Here is a 15135-nt window from a genome sequence, read left to right on the forward strand (position 1 = left end):
AGTGCTCTTCCTAACAATCCACCGCTGCCTCAAAGCATACGGCCCTCATCGCAGAATGTAGGTCTCCAAAATGTCTCTTACTCTTTATTCTATCGTTCTCAAGCTACCATGCAGGGGTAATGCCAGAAATAGATGTGTTCTCTGCACTGCAAAGCCCAAACAGGCAGCTCTGCATTGCCTCAAGCCTTTGGGTGGGTGGTGTTTTACCATGGAACTGAACTGTAAGAAGGACACGGGTTTTGGACTGAACAGCCTGCTGTAGAGTAAAACAAAACATATATGATGGGGCTGATTGTTCCACTGGGCCAGTCTGCATCTACCTCATGCAGGTAGTTCTTGGGTGCTTGCTTTCTCCAAACTGCACATCTGTTTTATCCGTTTGTTGTACGTTTGGCCCCTTACAGTGACAGCATCTGATCTCATCTCTGCTGCACTGCACAGGGCTCCAGTGGGGCTGGTTGTGCTGGACCCAAAATGGCTTGGCTGTAATGACAGGCAAGGTGCTAGCACAGGGGGGTGTCATGTGGGGCTGCGTGGTGGAAAGGCTCACTGGAGCTTGAAACTGAGGGTAGGGTATACAAAAAGAATCCTGATTTGGCTGCTCTCTCAAAGTGAGAGGGGGAGCCTCTAATTGGAACAGCTCCTGGTAGCTATGGTCAATTGCAAGCAGGGCCCATCTGGTAGACTTGTACAGGGGCAAAAATAACCAATGCCGGAGCCCCAGTGAAGCTTTCCTGAATGTGTTGTGTTTCTGTGTGGGTTTCTAGGTATTCCTCTGACCAGAGGAGCTAAACGGTTCCACCTGCTTTAAGGATTTTCTGTTAGCATCTGAAATTCTGAGCTGCCTTGATCATTTGCTGCTCCTTGCTGCAATCCAGGCTGCCTGCTGTCAGTGCTCAAGCTCTAGCTGTATCTTCATGACTGCAAAGATCTGCCTTCTCTTTAAATCCCGTTTTTGCCTTCTTTTGCCTTCTGACTGATAGACTCTAGTGAGCAGGACTGTGCTGTAGTGCCCTGTGTGGTGAGTGGTCAATAAAAACAAATTGCTTTGAACAGAGAGTTAATAAAGCAGCTTGTGTTTGGCACAGTTGATCCCGATACTGGGGTCCTCAGTTAGGAGCTGAAGACTTTCATAAGAAACACGTGTCATCCATTCCTTCTCTCCATTCCCATCCATGGAACTAAGAGCACTTTGGGTGACATTGCTTTCTTGTGCCTGTTCTCCCACGTGCAATATTTCTGCTGGGATGGTCGAAACAGTTTATAAGATCACTCCTGTCATCTTATCAGGAAGAGCTGAACAAAATAAACAGGTTTGCAGGGTGGGACTGTTGCAGTGGTGCTAAATGGTGTAGGTCAGGATTGGAATGGAGTGGGTGGCTTAGACCTCATTGCTGCTCCCTCTTGGGATGGTTGTAGTGAGCTTGGCCAGAGATTTCCAGCATCTTCAGTGGCAGGAATTGTTTGCAAAGGGGGTCTCCTGCACAAAGGGTAAACGTGAGGTTTCTGTCCCAGGAGACTGAGCCTCATCTGCATTCTGCAACCATCTGCAATTTTGAGCCATTGTTGTGGGGTGGCACAGCTCCATGGCAATCTGTCACCCTACAAATGCATCCTCTGCTCTTACAGGGGGTGTGGAAGAGCGTTTGTCAGTGCCTCAGCATGCCTGAAAATGCCTCTCCCATTGAGCTGCTCTGCAGAAGGAATCCTACACCTGGCCCAGCTATTAATGAAGATATTGATCTCCTGGAAGAAGCCCAACTTTTGTGTTTAGGGACGCATCTTGTGTTGGGAGGCGTTGGTCAAACTGGTGGGACTGCAACGAATGGCTGTGGTGAGATGAGAGACGCGGGCAGTGACAGAAGATGACAAGAATTAAAGCTCTAAGCCTGTCTAAATGGTGATTAGAGAGCCGAGATGGTGCAGCGCAGTACAAAATGGCTGCATGGGGAGAAACTGCAGAAACGAACTGGGAATTCATTAGCGTGGCTCAAGGGCTGCGATGCAGAGAGATGAGATGAAACGAAAGCGGAGGAAAACAAGATGTCAGGAGAAGCCTTCTGCCAACGAGACTGGTTTGGCTGCAGACAGCCTTCCCCGGAGAAACGGAGGAAGTTCTGTGTTCTTTCAGATAATGAACGGTGGACTGGACAAATCACTGCTAAATGTACTGTAGGGAGCAGTCCCTTATCAGCTGCGAGCTGGACTGAATGCCGGCTCGCTCTCCTTCCATTTGCTTATCTCTGTGAGAAGCACATCGCATGCGTAATTTCTGCTTTAGGGGTTCGTTGTTGTGTGACTGTTAAACCTTGCACATAGCTGGGGTGAGCGTGGCTGCTGCCTGGGCAGAGCAGGAACGTGCTGCGTTACGGCGAAGCTGCTACCTGTGCTCCCTCATCTGTATTCTGGGTAAGTCGGGTTTTAACTGCTGCTGCTCCTCAAACTCAGCAGAAAGACCTGCCGGCATAAAACCTGCTGGCATTTACCGGCCCCACGGTGCCTGTGCAGTGCCATGAATCAGAGCAGCGTGAGGGGAGGGCACAGCACAACCTCTTAGGGCAGTAAAAAGAAAGAAAGAGGTGCGAGACGTGCTTGAGAGGGATTTTGGAGCCTCTCTGACCCCTGTGATGCTGCCGGTGGGCGCAGCAGGGTCTGCGCTGCACAAAGCTGCTGCAGCTGTGCTCTTGGTTGTCATTGCACGGAGCCTTTCGCTTTCCGTCCCCGACAAACGCGTGCTGCCTGCTCTCGAGCAGCATTTGAAGGCTGGAGGAGGCGGCTGCTGCGCTACAGGAGGGCCGGTGTTCTCCCAGGTGCCAGCTGTGATTTGCAGCGCTCCGCCGAGGATCGCCCCGCCGCCTCCTGCTCGGCTTTGTCTCAGCCAGCTGCTCGCTGCACGGGGACACCGAGCCCAGCTGCTGCCTCCTGCAGCCACCCCTCTGTGTTCCCACGTCGGCATCACAATGACAGCCCCGCAGGCTCCAAAGAGAACAGGCTTTAAAAAAAAACCAACCAAACAAAAACACGCACACACAAAACCCACTAGAATTGAGCAGAGAAATTACCAGCGTAGCAAACTGTACCGCTCAGCACATGGGCTGCTGTCACTCCTACAGCCTTTGTAGGGCTGTGCCTATTTCCAGAGCTCCGCCGTGCTTTCCACGTCTGCGTTTCACTTCCTTGGGAGCAGAGCCTGCAAGCTCGGCTGCTGCGCCCGTTTACCCGATGACCTGATTTGCTTTATTTCTGCTGTGTTTTGTCTAAAGCCACGCTATCCAAAATGAATTTATAACAGTGATAGCTGGCGTGGAGAGCTGGCTGGGCTTCGTGCTGCCGTGCTCGGGGTCACGAAGGCTGATTCCTGAGGGCTGTGGGGTCCCACTGGTGCTGCCCCCAGCCCCGTTTCTGTGGGCTCAGACCTGGCCGAGGCACTGCTGCGCCGAGGGCATTTTGCACCCAGCAGCCCAGGATAGGATGGGCACTGTTTGATGCCTGCTGTGGCTGTTACACCAGGAAATTGAACTCATTCTGCTGGAATTTTTTTCACCCTCCCTCTCAAAGCAGCAGCTGTTTGGGGGTTGGCTGTGCCAGTTCAACCACAGCCACGCTGCTGCCTCTGCTTTCCTTTGGCTTTTCTTCTGCCTGACTCAGGATCGTTAAGCATTAACCTTAAAATAGCCACTCTTTTTGCAGTTGATATCATTAATCTCGTGTGTGTGCGTTCCTCCCCCATGCTTTGAGCTCTCCCTGCTGCTGCCCTGTTCCTGGGGCACAAGGAAGCTCTCAGCAAAGCCCAAAGGGAACAGAGCGCTCTGTCCCAGCTCTGCACAGCTCTGCCCACCCACAGCTCCCGCTGTGTTGGTTTTGGGGCTGCATTCTGCCGCCTCCCAGCAACTGCCACCGGTGCTGTTATTTAAGCAGTGGCAAGGTTCAAGCTAATAATTAGAGAAAGTGGATGGCTTGCACAGTTTCCGATTACTTTTCTCCTCTCCTCGGTGAGATCTAAGCTCTCTATTGAGTTCTCTCAGTGGTGGAGGCAGGGGAGAGTTTTAAATAGAATTCAATCCCTTTTGCATCACTTTTGTGGCTGCAGAGCTCGTGTTGAAATGCCTGATCTGTGCGGGGCAGGTTGGGGCTGTGGGTTGTTCTGTGGTTGCTCCAGGCCATGCCACGCTCTGCACACACTCAGCACAGCCCTGCTGCAACACGGTCACAGCTCGGCGCACGCAGCCGAAAGGAGAGCATTGCAAAGATGGGCGTTTTGCTGGAAGGAAGGGGATGCACAGGGGCCTTTTGCTGCAGCTTTGGCCACCGAGCTAACGACGCTGTGGCCTGCGTGTGGGTGGCAGGAGGGTCTTTGTCCCAAAAAGCCACGCTGGCGTGGCGCTGCCTGCAGCCCTGCAGACAGGTTTTGCCGTATCCAAGCACAGATCTGTGGTTTGTTCCTCCTGGCTGTTGCTACAGGAGCCCAGCGTGCCCGGGCAGCTCCTGCGGGCCCCGCGTTGCAACACGGGCGGGAAAGGAGCCGCGTTTATCTCGTGCATCGGCGCGGCTCACGGCAGTGCGTGCACGCACGGCGAGCTGCGGCGGGGGCATCCGGCCCTGCCTGGTTTTGAGGTGGGGAAAACGGCTCGGCTTTTTGTGCCACGGCCCCGCCGCCGGCCGGGCGCACGGAAGGGATGGAGCTCGGGCTGCATCGCGCGTTGCGCGATGAATGAAGGCAGGCTCGTAGCGGGGATCCCGGCGTGAGAGCGGGCAGCCGGCACCGGGGGGGCCCTTCTGCATCCGGGTGCGTCCCCCCGAGGTCACTCCCACCCTGCACCCCCCTCTGCGCTCACACCGCCGCTTCTCTCCCTCCGCATCCTCCGGCCCTGGACGAGCATCCCCCCTCCCACCGCCGCCCTACAAGAGCCCGTTCCCTCCCCTCTCCCTCCCATTGAGCTTCGGCGGCGTCGGGCCGAGCGTTACCGGCCCCCCCCCCCCCCGCACCCCAACCCGCGGAGGGCGGGGAGGGAGCGCGGAGGGAGCGCGGAGAGGGGCGGGAGCGGCCGCGCGGAGGCGCAGAGCGGCCCCGCAGCTCCGCAGCCCCGAAGCCCGGCAACAAAGAGCGCAGCGCTCCGCTCCTCCCCGGGATGTAGGGCCCTCCGTGCCCCGCTCCCGGCCCCGCAGCCCTCCATGCCCCCGCGCTGAGCCCGTTCCGCATCGCCATGGGGAAATCCAACAGCAAGTTGAAGCCTGAAGTTGTGGAGGAGCTGACCAGGAAAACGTACTGTGAGTGCATAGCGGGGCCTGACCGCGGTGTGAAGGGGAAGGGGGGGAGGCAGCGCGGCTCTGGATGTGGGGTCGGAGGGATGGATGGGGGGGGGGGGGGTGGGGAGCGCCGGTTGCGCCCCGCGGATGCTCGCGGGGTTGCGGGTACCGCGGCGAGGCCGGCCCCTCCCGCAGCGCGCAGGCTCAGCCCCGGCTTTGTTGCGAGAATTCCTCGCTGAGCCGGGAAGGAGGAGGGAGAAAACATGGAGAGGGACAGGCGGGCAGGCAGGGCAGCGCGGGGCTCTCCCGCGAACGCTGCGCTCCGCGGCCTATTGCTCAGCATCCGGGACCGCATCCTGCTCCCTGCTGGCCGCCGTGTTGCCCCGAACCCCCCGGCCCCGCTCCGCAGCCCCGCACGTTCTGACCACCCCCCCGGGCGGCGCTGCCCCCCAGGCTCCCGAACTTCGGTGCGTTTCTCGGCGGTTCCTTTGTCGTTTCGCTCCGAGCCCCGCGCCACGGGTGTCTGCTTTAACGTCCTGCTCCCCGAGCCAGCGCCTTTCTCCTCGGATCCCCCCCTATAACCTCACTCCCGCAGCCGATGCCCGATCCGCTTTGAGCAAAACGCCTTTAATTTGTTCCCTTTTGAGGGATGTACCGACGAAACAAAGGCTCCGGTGCTCCCAATTCCTCTCCCCGCTCACTCCCCTTTAGCTTTAAGCGGAGAACCGGCTCCGTGCCCCGCCAGACCTGCGAGCGTTCCCGCTGTCATTGCTGCAGTCCCACGGCAGCGCTTACCCAAAAAGGCAATAGATGAGGATGCAGCGAGTTCTCCCATACGGAGAGGAGGCATCGCTGGTGCATTGCACACCCCCGCGCGGGGCTGCTCCTGTCAGTGTGCAGAGGGAGGGGGGCAGGGTGGGGGCACAGCTCAGCTCCGAGAGCAGCGGTGCTGCATTGGGCATTTTGCACCGCTCCGTGCTCGTGTCCGTGCTGGGAAGGTGCTGCCCCACAGGGCACACAGGCTGCAGGTCCTGCTGCCACCCGTTGTAGTGACTGCACGTCCCCTCTGCTGGATGAGGCCGGCACAGGGTTGTGGCCTCGTGGCTCCATTCCCAACTTTCTGCACCTCCTGGGTGTCCTCCCCTTCCCATTCACCTCCCCAGAAGCCACCTGTCCTCATAGAATGGCCTGGGTTGAAAAGGACCATCATGATCATCTGATTTCAAGCCCCCTGCTGTGTGAAGGTTCGCCAGCCACCAGACCAGGCTGCCCAGAAGTAGCCTGTGAAGCCTCCTCCGAGGTGCACTGCGCGTGTCCCCAAGCAGGACAGCACATGGCTGTGCTTCACACAGCGTCCCAACACCCCCCAGCAGTGCATGGTGCCATCGGCTGCAGCCATCCCTAAAGCCAGGCTCAGTTTGTTGAGCTCATTCCACTGCTTGTGTCTGGATGGAATTACTTTTGCCGAGTGCTTCTTCACTTGGACAGCTGTAGGCAGGGAGCTGATGGTGGGGAAATGCTTTTGTCCCAGGGATGTGCCCATGGTGTTGAGAGCTGTGGCTGCAGTACAGTCAGGATTTCTCCCCTAGTGGGATTTCCTTCTGTTGCATCATCTTGTGTTTGCCCGAGCTGTGCTGACCCATCTCCAGGTGCCCGTACACCAGTGCTATGGGGGGAACCAGAGAGGGCTCAGCCCTCCTGGCAGCCCAAGTCCCATCCATGGGAGGAGCCAGCGTCGAATAATAATGAATAATAAATTATGTAATTCTTTGTGCTTCCACGGAGCCTTTCATCCAAAAGATCTTGAAGTGCTTTATCGTCATGGCGGTGGCTCTCAGTGCTGCACTGAGTGTCCCAGGAGGTGTTGGTAGGGCTGGAGGTGTTGGTGGGGCTCCAGGAGCCACGGTCCTGTCAGGAATCATAGAATCATGGAATCATAGAATGGCCTGGGTTGAAAAGGACCACAATGATCATCTGGTTTCAACCCTACTGCTATGTGCAGGGTCACCAACCAGCAGACCAGGCTGCCCAGAGCCACATGCAGCCTGGCCTTGAATGCCTCCAGGGATGGGGCATCCAGGGATGTGGGTGTGTGGTTGGTCTGCTCACAGCATGGGGGTTAGGAGTGGGATTTGGGAATGCAGGGAGTTGAATTTGTGTGGCTGAGGTCAAAAGGTTCTGCTGTGACGGTCTTGGGATGCAGGGAAAGTCATGTCCAAGTACTGAATGCAAGTGGATGAGAGATGATGGCCTTAGGTTGTGGCAGTGAAGGTTCAGGCTGGGTGTTGGGAAACATTTCTCTGAAAGAGCTGTGCTGCACTGGCACAGCTGCCCAGGGAGTGATGGGATCACCATCCTGGAGGTGTTCCAGACCCATGGAGATGTGACACTGAGGGATGGTGGGATGGGTTGGGGTTGGAGGTCTTCCCCAAACTTAACGTTTCTCTGGTGCAAAGCACTTGTGTGCAATTGTGGATGCTGCCATGGGCTGCAGCACTTGTGTCCCAGGGACCCTCCGTGTCCACTCACTGCTCTCTCTTTAGTAGACTTTCGACTCACTCCTGCATTGTCACTTTCTGCTCTTCTACAGCGAGCCACAGAATTGGCTCTGCTGCGTGCCAGTAATGCCTTGAATTAATGGGCATTAGATTCAGAGCAACCTACAAACAGATCGATTTGGAGTTACGGGGTGTGCAGCGGCTGGCTGAATTCTGTGGGAAAAGAGTGAAAATCCTCCAATTTTCAGGCATAGCTCCTCACTGCCCGTGCCCTGGCTCTGCTCTGCCAAGTGTTGGGGTGTCAGCCCCACCCCCAGCCCCGTGTCCATGGGGGGACGGTGGCTGGTGGCACCTCGGGCCCCTCTGCAATGGCGTTGGGAGCATCACATTTCACAGATCCCCCGACACGTTAATGGATTTGCTTAACCACTGCGTTGACCTTTGCTGCTGCTGTTATAATTAAGGCTGTGAAACAAGAGGCTGCGACAGCATCAAAGGAAGCGGCTGCTCCGGGGAGGGATGCTTTGCGCTCCTTCTGTTCTCAGGGCGATGCTCGTGTGCTCACGTTGTGCCTCCCTGCCTTCCTCAGAGCCAGGGTTACAACCTGTATCCCACACAGCCCCCCGGCAGCCCCCCATGGCTCCTCAGTGCGTGGTGCTGTGGGCTCCCTGTGCTGGGGATGGAGCTGACGGGAGCACCACTCATTCATCCCCATACACGAGGACCATCCTCAGCCCTTCCTCTGCTGCTTTTGCCCCGAACCCAATTTCCAAAGCTTTACATCAGCCCCTTAAATATTTCATAAGGTCTAAAAAGGATTTTAACTGCGTGTTGGTTTTCCCATCCTCGCTGTGGCCCTGCTCAGCCTGCAGCCAGCAGAGCCCGATGGCAGCTGCTGTGAGCAGTGCCAGGCACACACAGTTCCCTCTGCACGTCCCACCTCGGCAGTAGCAAATGGTGCTGATGACAGTGCTGTGCCCCCAGTGTCCCCGAGGATCCCAGTGCCTGCAGTGTGCATCCAGGGGGAGAGGAGCAGCCCGGCCTCAGAGCTGCCAGGGCTTGGGATGGGGATGTCTCTGGATGGCCTTTGGTTGTGGGATGTGGCGGTGTACCTTCCGATGTGTGTCAACCCTTTGGCTCTGGGATGCTGTGGGATGGGTGCCCGCTGGGACTGGGTGCTGCTGGGGTAATGGGGTGGAAATAGGGGTACACAGGATTTGGATTGGCAAAAGCCCCACTTTCTGGGACAGCCACAGATGTGTCCATGGGGGTAGCTGCTCCATGGGGACCCGCAGCCGCTTTCCCCGCACCACAGTGGAGAGGGTTTCCAGAGCAGCCTGATCCCTGGGCCGAGCCCGAGCCCAGGGGGCAGCAAGACAGCGAGCTCTGCAATGTGTAACCAGGCCATTGGTTACATATTTAATCCAGAATTGTAATGAAAACGAGCCATCAGGGCCAAGCAACCCACATTTCAAAGCGCTGACGTGGGGCAGATGGAAGGACTGCCGTCACTCTGCGATGTCCCCAGGCACCAGCCTGCAGGCCCTGGTGGTGACCCCATAGCCCCATCTATAGGGCTGCGCTTGGGCTGGGGGAGCTCTGCCGTGACCTTCCTGATTCCATGCATAGCAGGAAATGCAGATCTGGGCACGGGGAGAGATCCCTGCTGGTGCCACTGCCTGCTCCGTCACCGATGCGCCACGAACACCGCGATGATGTTGGGAGTGGAGTTCATAGCAGATTCATCCTCGGCCAATTCTTGACGGCGTGTTTCACCACGGTGAGGGGTGGAGCGTTGGGCACAAATTGCAGGGTGTGCTGCAGCTCCGGATTGCTGTGCGCATCACAGCCCGATCCGTTCATGCATGAGCACCCCGCAGAGATCCGCATCAGCACCCGATGGGCTCACGCATGAGAGCCCAATTAGCACACGCGGCAGTGCGCAATTAACGCACGTCCGAGCGCCCGGTTGCGTTCTGCCCATAGGGCTCATTTGTGGTTACTGCTGCCCCTGGTTCCCATTCGTTTCCACATGAGCACCTGAGCCACTCACCTGAGCGCCCAATTGGTGTGTGCACAAGAGTGTGATCTGCTAATTACACTCATTTACTCCTCGGGGCTCAATAAGGCCTTGCACGAGCGCCCAATAAATGCACGAGAACCAATAGCATCATGCAGGAGCACCCATGGAGTCGGCGTGGCCTCACCAGCATGCTTTGTGCATGAGTGCCCCGTGCCCCACGTGCAGTCCATCCCCCCTTTGGCTTTTGCACGAGTGCCCGTCCAGCACAGTTACTGCCAGTGTGAGAGCCCCATCACGTGTGTGGAGCTGCCACTTTGCTCACACGTGCACGTGAGCTGTGTGCGTGCTCAGTGTGCAATCTGGGTGCTGTGCTGAGCATCCAGCGGAGGTGAAAGCAGCTTGTCGGTCATCTGGAAGCTGAGTGCCGCCTGTGGCTGGAAATAATTAACTCTGCTTTCCTGCTCTGGCAGCAGTGACCCCACTGGGCTCAGGGAGCAGCAGGAGGGGAGAGAAAGGGTCTGTAAGGTGCTGGGGTCTGGATCCCTGCACCTTCTCTTGCATCCCTGTAGTGCTCCATCCCCATTCCTGCCATGGTCCCACCGCGTGGGTATGGCGCGTCCTCGCTGCCCTCGCAGCCCTGCAATCACCAGTTAATGGCTGGAGCACTGATTAACCAGAGCTGCTCTTGCTGCAGCAGCAGCTGGGTGGTGGGAAGGGAGGGGGCACACAGAGGGTGGGTGGTGACAGCGCTGTCAGCCGCTGCGTGTGCCATGGGGAGGAGCGGGCAGAGGGGACGGGGGTTCTGCTGGGTGGGAGGCAGGGCTGGGGGGCTGCGGTGGGTGCTGAGATGGGATGGAGCCATCGATGGGAGCTGAGATGGCACGGAGCCGTTGGGTATGGAGGTGGGGTGGGATGATGGATGTGGAGATGGGATGGTGCCATGAGCACCACGAAGGGGCAGCTGCACTGAAGCTGCCATACAGCACTGTGCCTCCAGGAGTGCGGCTGCAGCACTGGGGCAGCGCCTCTCCCAGCATTACGGTTCATCACAAATACCAGCAGTGAGCCTTGGTGCCTTGCATCCCGCAGGATCCCGGGGCACGCCGCATCCATTAAGACTCTGCTTCATGCACTATTTTTCGGTGCTCCATGGGGAGCACCACCCCGGGGCTGTGCTCTGGGTGCTGCAGAGCGGGTTGCTGCTCCACTGGGATGCGCTGCAGGTAATCCCTCGTCCTTGAGCGCCCGGGGTCAAGCCTGCCGTGCTGGATGGCTGCAAATTGATTTGCATCAGCTCAGCTTCGCGCCGAGATCGATGCCGGCGGGAGGGAATGAATGCAGCAGTCGGCATGCAGACACTGCGTGTGCTGGGCTGTGTGCAGGGAGCTGCTCAGCACCCCGACGTGCTGAGGATGGAGCGCCCAGACTGGGAGCACGGCTTGTCCCCACGTTGCACAGCCGTAGATCCCACAGCAAGGATGGTGGTCGCATTCTCCATCGGTGCCATGCAGAGCATCGCACCCAGAGGGCTGCCCGGCTCTGTCGCCGCAGGCGTAAAGCTCAGAGCGAGGGGGTCCTGCCCTGCAGGATGCAGAAGGCTCCGGTCGGTGCCTGCAGGCAGTGCCCCGGGCTGGTGGTGCCCTGTGTGTGCCAGGGAGCCGACTCCGTGCGTGTCGTTAGCAGCGTTTCTCCTGTACTAAAAAAAGCACGGATTTAATTGTTTCCTGCTGGAGTTGAAAGGCAGCTCCCGGCACCGAAATAGCGCAGAGGGGGAAGCACAGCCCAGAGCTGCACCAGGTCCTCCTCCTCCTCCCCCTGCCGCCCGCAGCAGCACCTGGCAGGCCGGTACCTGCGATCCCCTCCGTGACCCCCAAAATACTCTCATAATCCATCTCGTGCCACAGCCCCCCATGCCCCCAACCCGCTGCTGAGCATCCCCACGCCCTTCTCCCTGTGCTGCCCACACAGCCCCCAGCCGACCCACTGCTGTGACATTGCAGCCCCCCTCCTCTCCCCTCTCCAGACCCCCTGCAGCCCCCCAGCCGCTCTGTGCCTTTTGCCAGGCGCGCTGCAAATCCCTCTGATGGAAACCCGTTTTCTTTTATTTGCCTTCCGAGGTAATTGGCATCTCTTGGTGTGCTGGGCTCTCTATTTTTATCAGCTGTTTGCACATTGACACATCCCCGCTCCGCCTCGTTATCCCGGCGTGTTTCAGCCCTCTTGCTTTTCTATTATTACTATTTGGATGCACGAGGCGAGGGAAATGACAATCGGGGTGCTGGCAGCAGGTTCCCTGCTCACGTGCTCCCACGGGGGATATGATGGGATTCTCCATGCCCACGCTGTGCCACAGCCATGCCCACATCTCACTCCATCCCACGTGCTCTGCACGGTTTGGGCACTGGCAGGACATCGGCCCCTTTGCCCACAGCATCCCAGCAGGCATGGGGAGAGCCCAGGAAGGTGCTTGCAGGCCTGGAACTCACTTCTGGGGTGAGCAGAGCATCACTCAGCACTGCGAAAGCACTCCATTCCTATTTTTATTTATTTTGACCTCTTTTTTTTTCTTTTTTTTCTTTTTTTTTTTTTCTTTTTTTCTTTTCTTGCAGTTACAGAGAAGGAGGTGCAGCAGTGGTGAGTAGCAGCGTGGCGGTGAGATGCTGGGGGTGCTGGGGGACCCCTCCTGCTTGGAGCTCAGTGCAGGGGCAGGCAGACCTTGGGGTGCATGCAGTTCATAGGGGAGGACAGCAGCACACGGGGATTTTGGCTCCTCACATCGCATGCACACCGCTCCCTCTGTCTGTGGCTCTGTGCAGTGGTGGCTGCCTTTTCTCCTGTTTAGTCCCCGTGGGGATGCTGGGGCTCTCTGATGTGTACCCCAATGCAGCCCTGAGGGGGCACAGAGTCTCATGGGCAGGGACACCAGGGGCACGGAGGCAGGGCCGCCTCGCGGCAGCGGCTCTCACCCCATCCCCTCCAGCTGCCAAAACGTGCCACCCTAAAAAAGCCACCGTTTCCCTTTCATCTCCCCATCAATCCAGTCAAGGTTTTCTTTCTTTATCGCTTTCTCTCATCCTTCTCCCCCCTCCTGATGAGTCATAGCTGCAGCAGCACGAAGATGTCACCGGCTTTTCACTTTCCCACCTCGCCACCCCCTTCCCCTCCTCCCCCAGCCCTCGGCCCGCTGACAGATCTGGGTGAGGGGTTGTGTAATGCTGCTGCACACGGCGGGGTCCCAGCGAGGTCCGCGTGCTGTCCTCACACTCACGGAGCTGCCTGAGCCCTTCCCTGCATCCTGTCAGCGTTGGAGGCGTTGCACCTCCTTGTGGCAATGCTTTGTGGTTCTGTCTTTGGCCATGCTGTCCCAGGAGGTGTAGAAGCTTTGCTACACCCCCAGTTCCTACGAGGAGTTTGCAGATGTGCTCATGCACAAAAGCCCCTGTGCTGCCTCAGCTTACCTGGCTGCACAGCTGACATCCCAGGGCACTGTGATTACTTTTTGCTGCGGCTTGGCTGCAGCACATGAGCATGGAGCATCAGGCTGTGCTGGCTGGGAGCTGCTGTGCTGGGCTCTCATTCCTGTCCCCATCAAAATCCTCATCCTCATCCCCATATCCGTCCTCATTTCATTCTCATCTCCATTCTCAACCTTACCCTCATCTTCAATATCATCCCCATCCTCATTCCCATCCTCATCCTCACCCCCAATACCATCCCCGTCCCCTTTCCCATCCTTTTGCCCATCTCTATCTCATCCCCATCCTCATTTACATCCCACTCCATCTCCATCCCCATCCTCAACCTCATTGTCATCCTCATCCCCATCACCATTCCCATCCCCTTTCCCATCCTCATGCCCATCCCCATCCTCATTCCCATCCTCATCCTCACCCCCAATACCATCCCCATCACCTTTTTCCATCTACATACCCATCCCCATCCCCATTCCCATCCTCACCCTCACCCTCACCCCCAATACCATCCCCGTCCCCTTTCCCATCCTTTTGCCCATCTCTATCTCATCCCCATCCTCATTTACATCCCACTCCATCTCCGTCCCCATCCTCAACCTCATTGTCATCCTCATTCCCATCACCATTCCCATCCCCTTTCCCATCCTCATGCCCATCCCCATCCCACCCCTGTCCCCATTCCCCTGGTCAGTGCTCAACATGGATGTGGCCATGGCACAGTCCCCCATTCTGGGCAGTACTGGGGTTGGCCACCGCTTGGTGTCACTGGTGCCACTTGGTGCCCACGGGGTCCTGGGTCCTAATATTGATGGAATCCTAACCATACTGCTCCCTCCCCAGGTACAAGGGCTTTATCAAGGACTGCCCCAGTGGGCAGCTCGATGCTGCCGGCTTCCAAAAGATCTACAAGCAGTTCTTCCCCTTTGGTGACCCAACCAAATTCGCCACCTTCGTGTTCAATGTCTTTGATGAGAACAAGGCAAGTCAGCACGCTGCAGGCAGGGTGCATGGCCATGGGGCTGCGGTGGGGCACGGTGGGTGCAGTGATGCCCCTTGTGTCCCATTCACTCCCTGGTTGCTCTCACTCCTCTGTTCCTCCCCAGGACGGGAGGATTGAGTTCTCAGAGTTCATCCAGGCGCTGTCTGTCACCTCCCGAGGGACGCTGGATGAGAAGCTGAGGTGTAAGTGTTGCCCGTGGGCACCCTGCTTTGGGGTGGCTGTGTGGGGTGCGTGGGGCACAGTGACCATCTGGTTGTGGCCATGGGAACGGAGCCCCAACATCTCCACGTGGCTCTTGGCAGGGGCGTTTAAGCTGTACGATTTGGACAACGACGGCTACATCACGAGGAACGAGATGCTGGACATTGTGGACGCCATCTACCAGATGGTGGTAAGCTCTGGGGGTGGGATAGAGCGCAAGTCCCCACCTGGGGACACCGTCCCCATGTTCACCCGTGACTGTGTGCCATCCTGCTGCCATAGGGAAACACTGTGGAGCTTCCCGAGGAGGAAAACACACCAGAGAAGAGGGTGGATCGGATTTTTGCCATGATGGACAAGGTGAGGGCGGTGCGGTCATACGGGGGTTGTTTTCCTAGGGGTTGGGGGGCAGTTGTGGGTCCTCACTGCATCTCTGCTCCTTCCCCTCCATCACCCATCGTGGATCTCAGTTCCACACTACAGCCCCAGGGATGCACCAGGCACTCAGTGCCCTGCTGTTGTGTGCATGGGGGGCTGTGTGGGGCTGTGCAGGGCGTTGGGTTTGTGTCTCAACACCACTGCCACGTTTTGCAGAACGCAGACGGGAAGCTGACGCTGCAGGAGTTCCAGGAGGGCTCCAAGGCCGACCCCTCTATCGTGCAAGCCCTCTCCCTCTACGATGGGCTCGTATAG

General features: G+C 57.7%; 1 protein-coding gene across 1 annotated transcript; it reads left to right on the forward strand.

Annotated features, from left to right (window-relative positions):
* Positions 1-5204: 5204 nt before the first annotated feature.
* NCS1 (neuronal calcium sensor 1) lies at positions 5205-15135 on the forward strand (the record flags this gene model as incomplete). The annotated part of the gene is made up of 7 exons (XM_079544610.1): positions 5205-5268; positions 12378-12402; positions 14082-14220; positions 14345-14423; positions 14544-14632; positions 14725-14802; positions 15037-15135. 7 exons carry the CDS (start codon positions 5205-5207, stop codon positions 15133-15135), a joined length of 573 nt encoding a protein of 190 aa, XP_079400736.1.

Source organism: Tetrao urogallus (assembly GCF_951394365.1).
Source record: "Tetrao urogallus genome assembly, chromosome: 19".
Lineage (NCBI taxonomy): Eukaryota > Metazoa > Chordata > Aves > Galliformes > Phasianidae > Tetrao > Tetrao urogallus.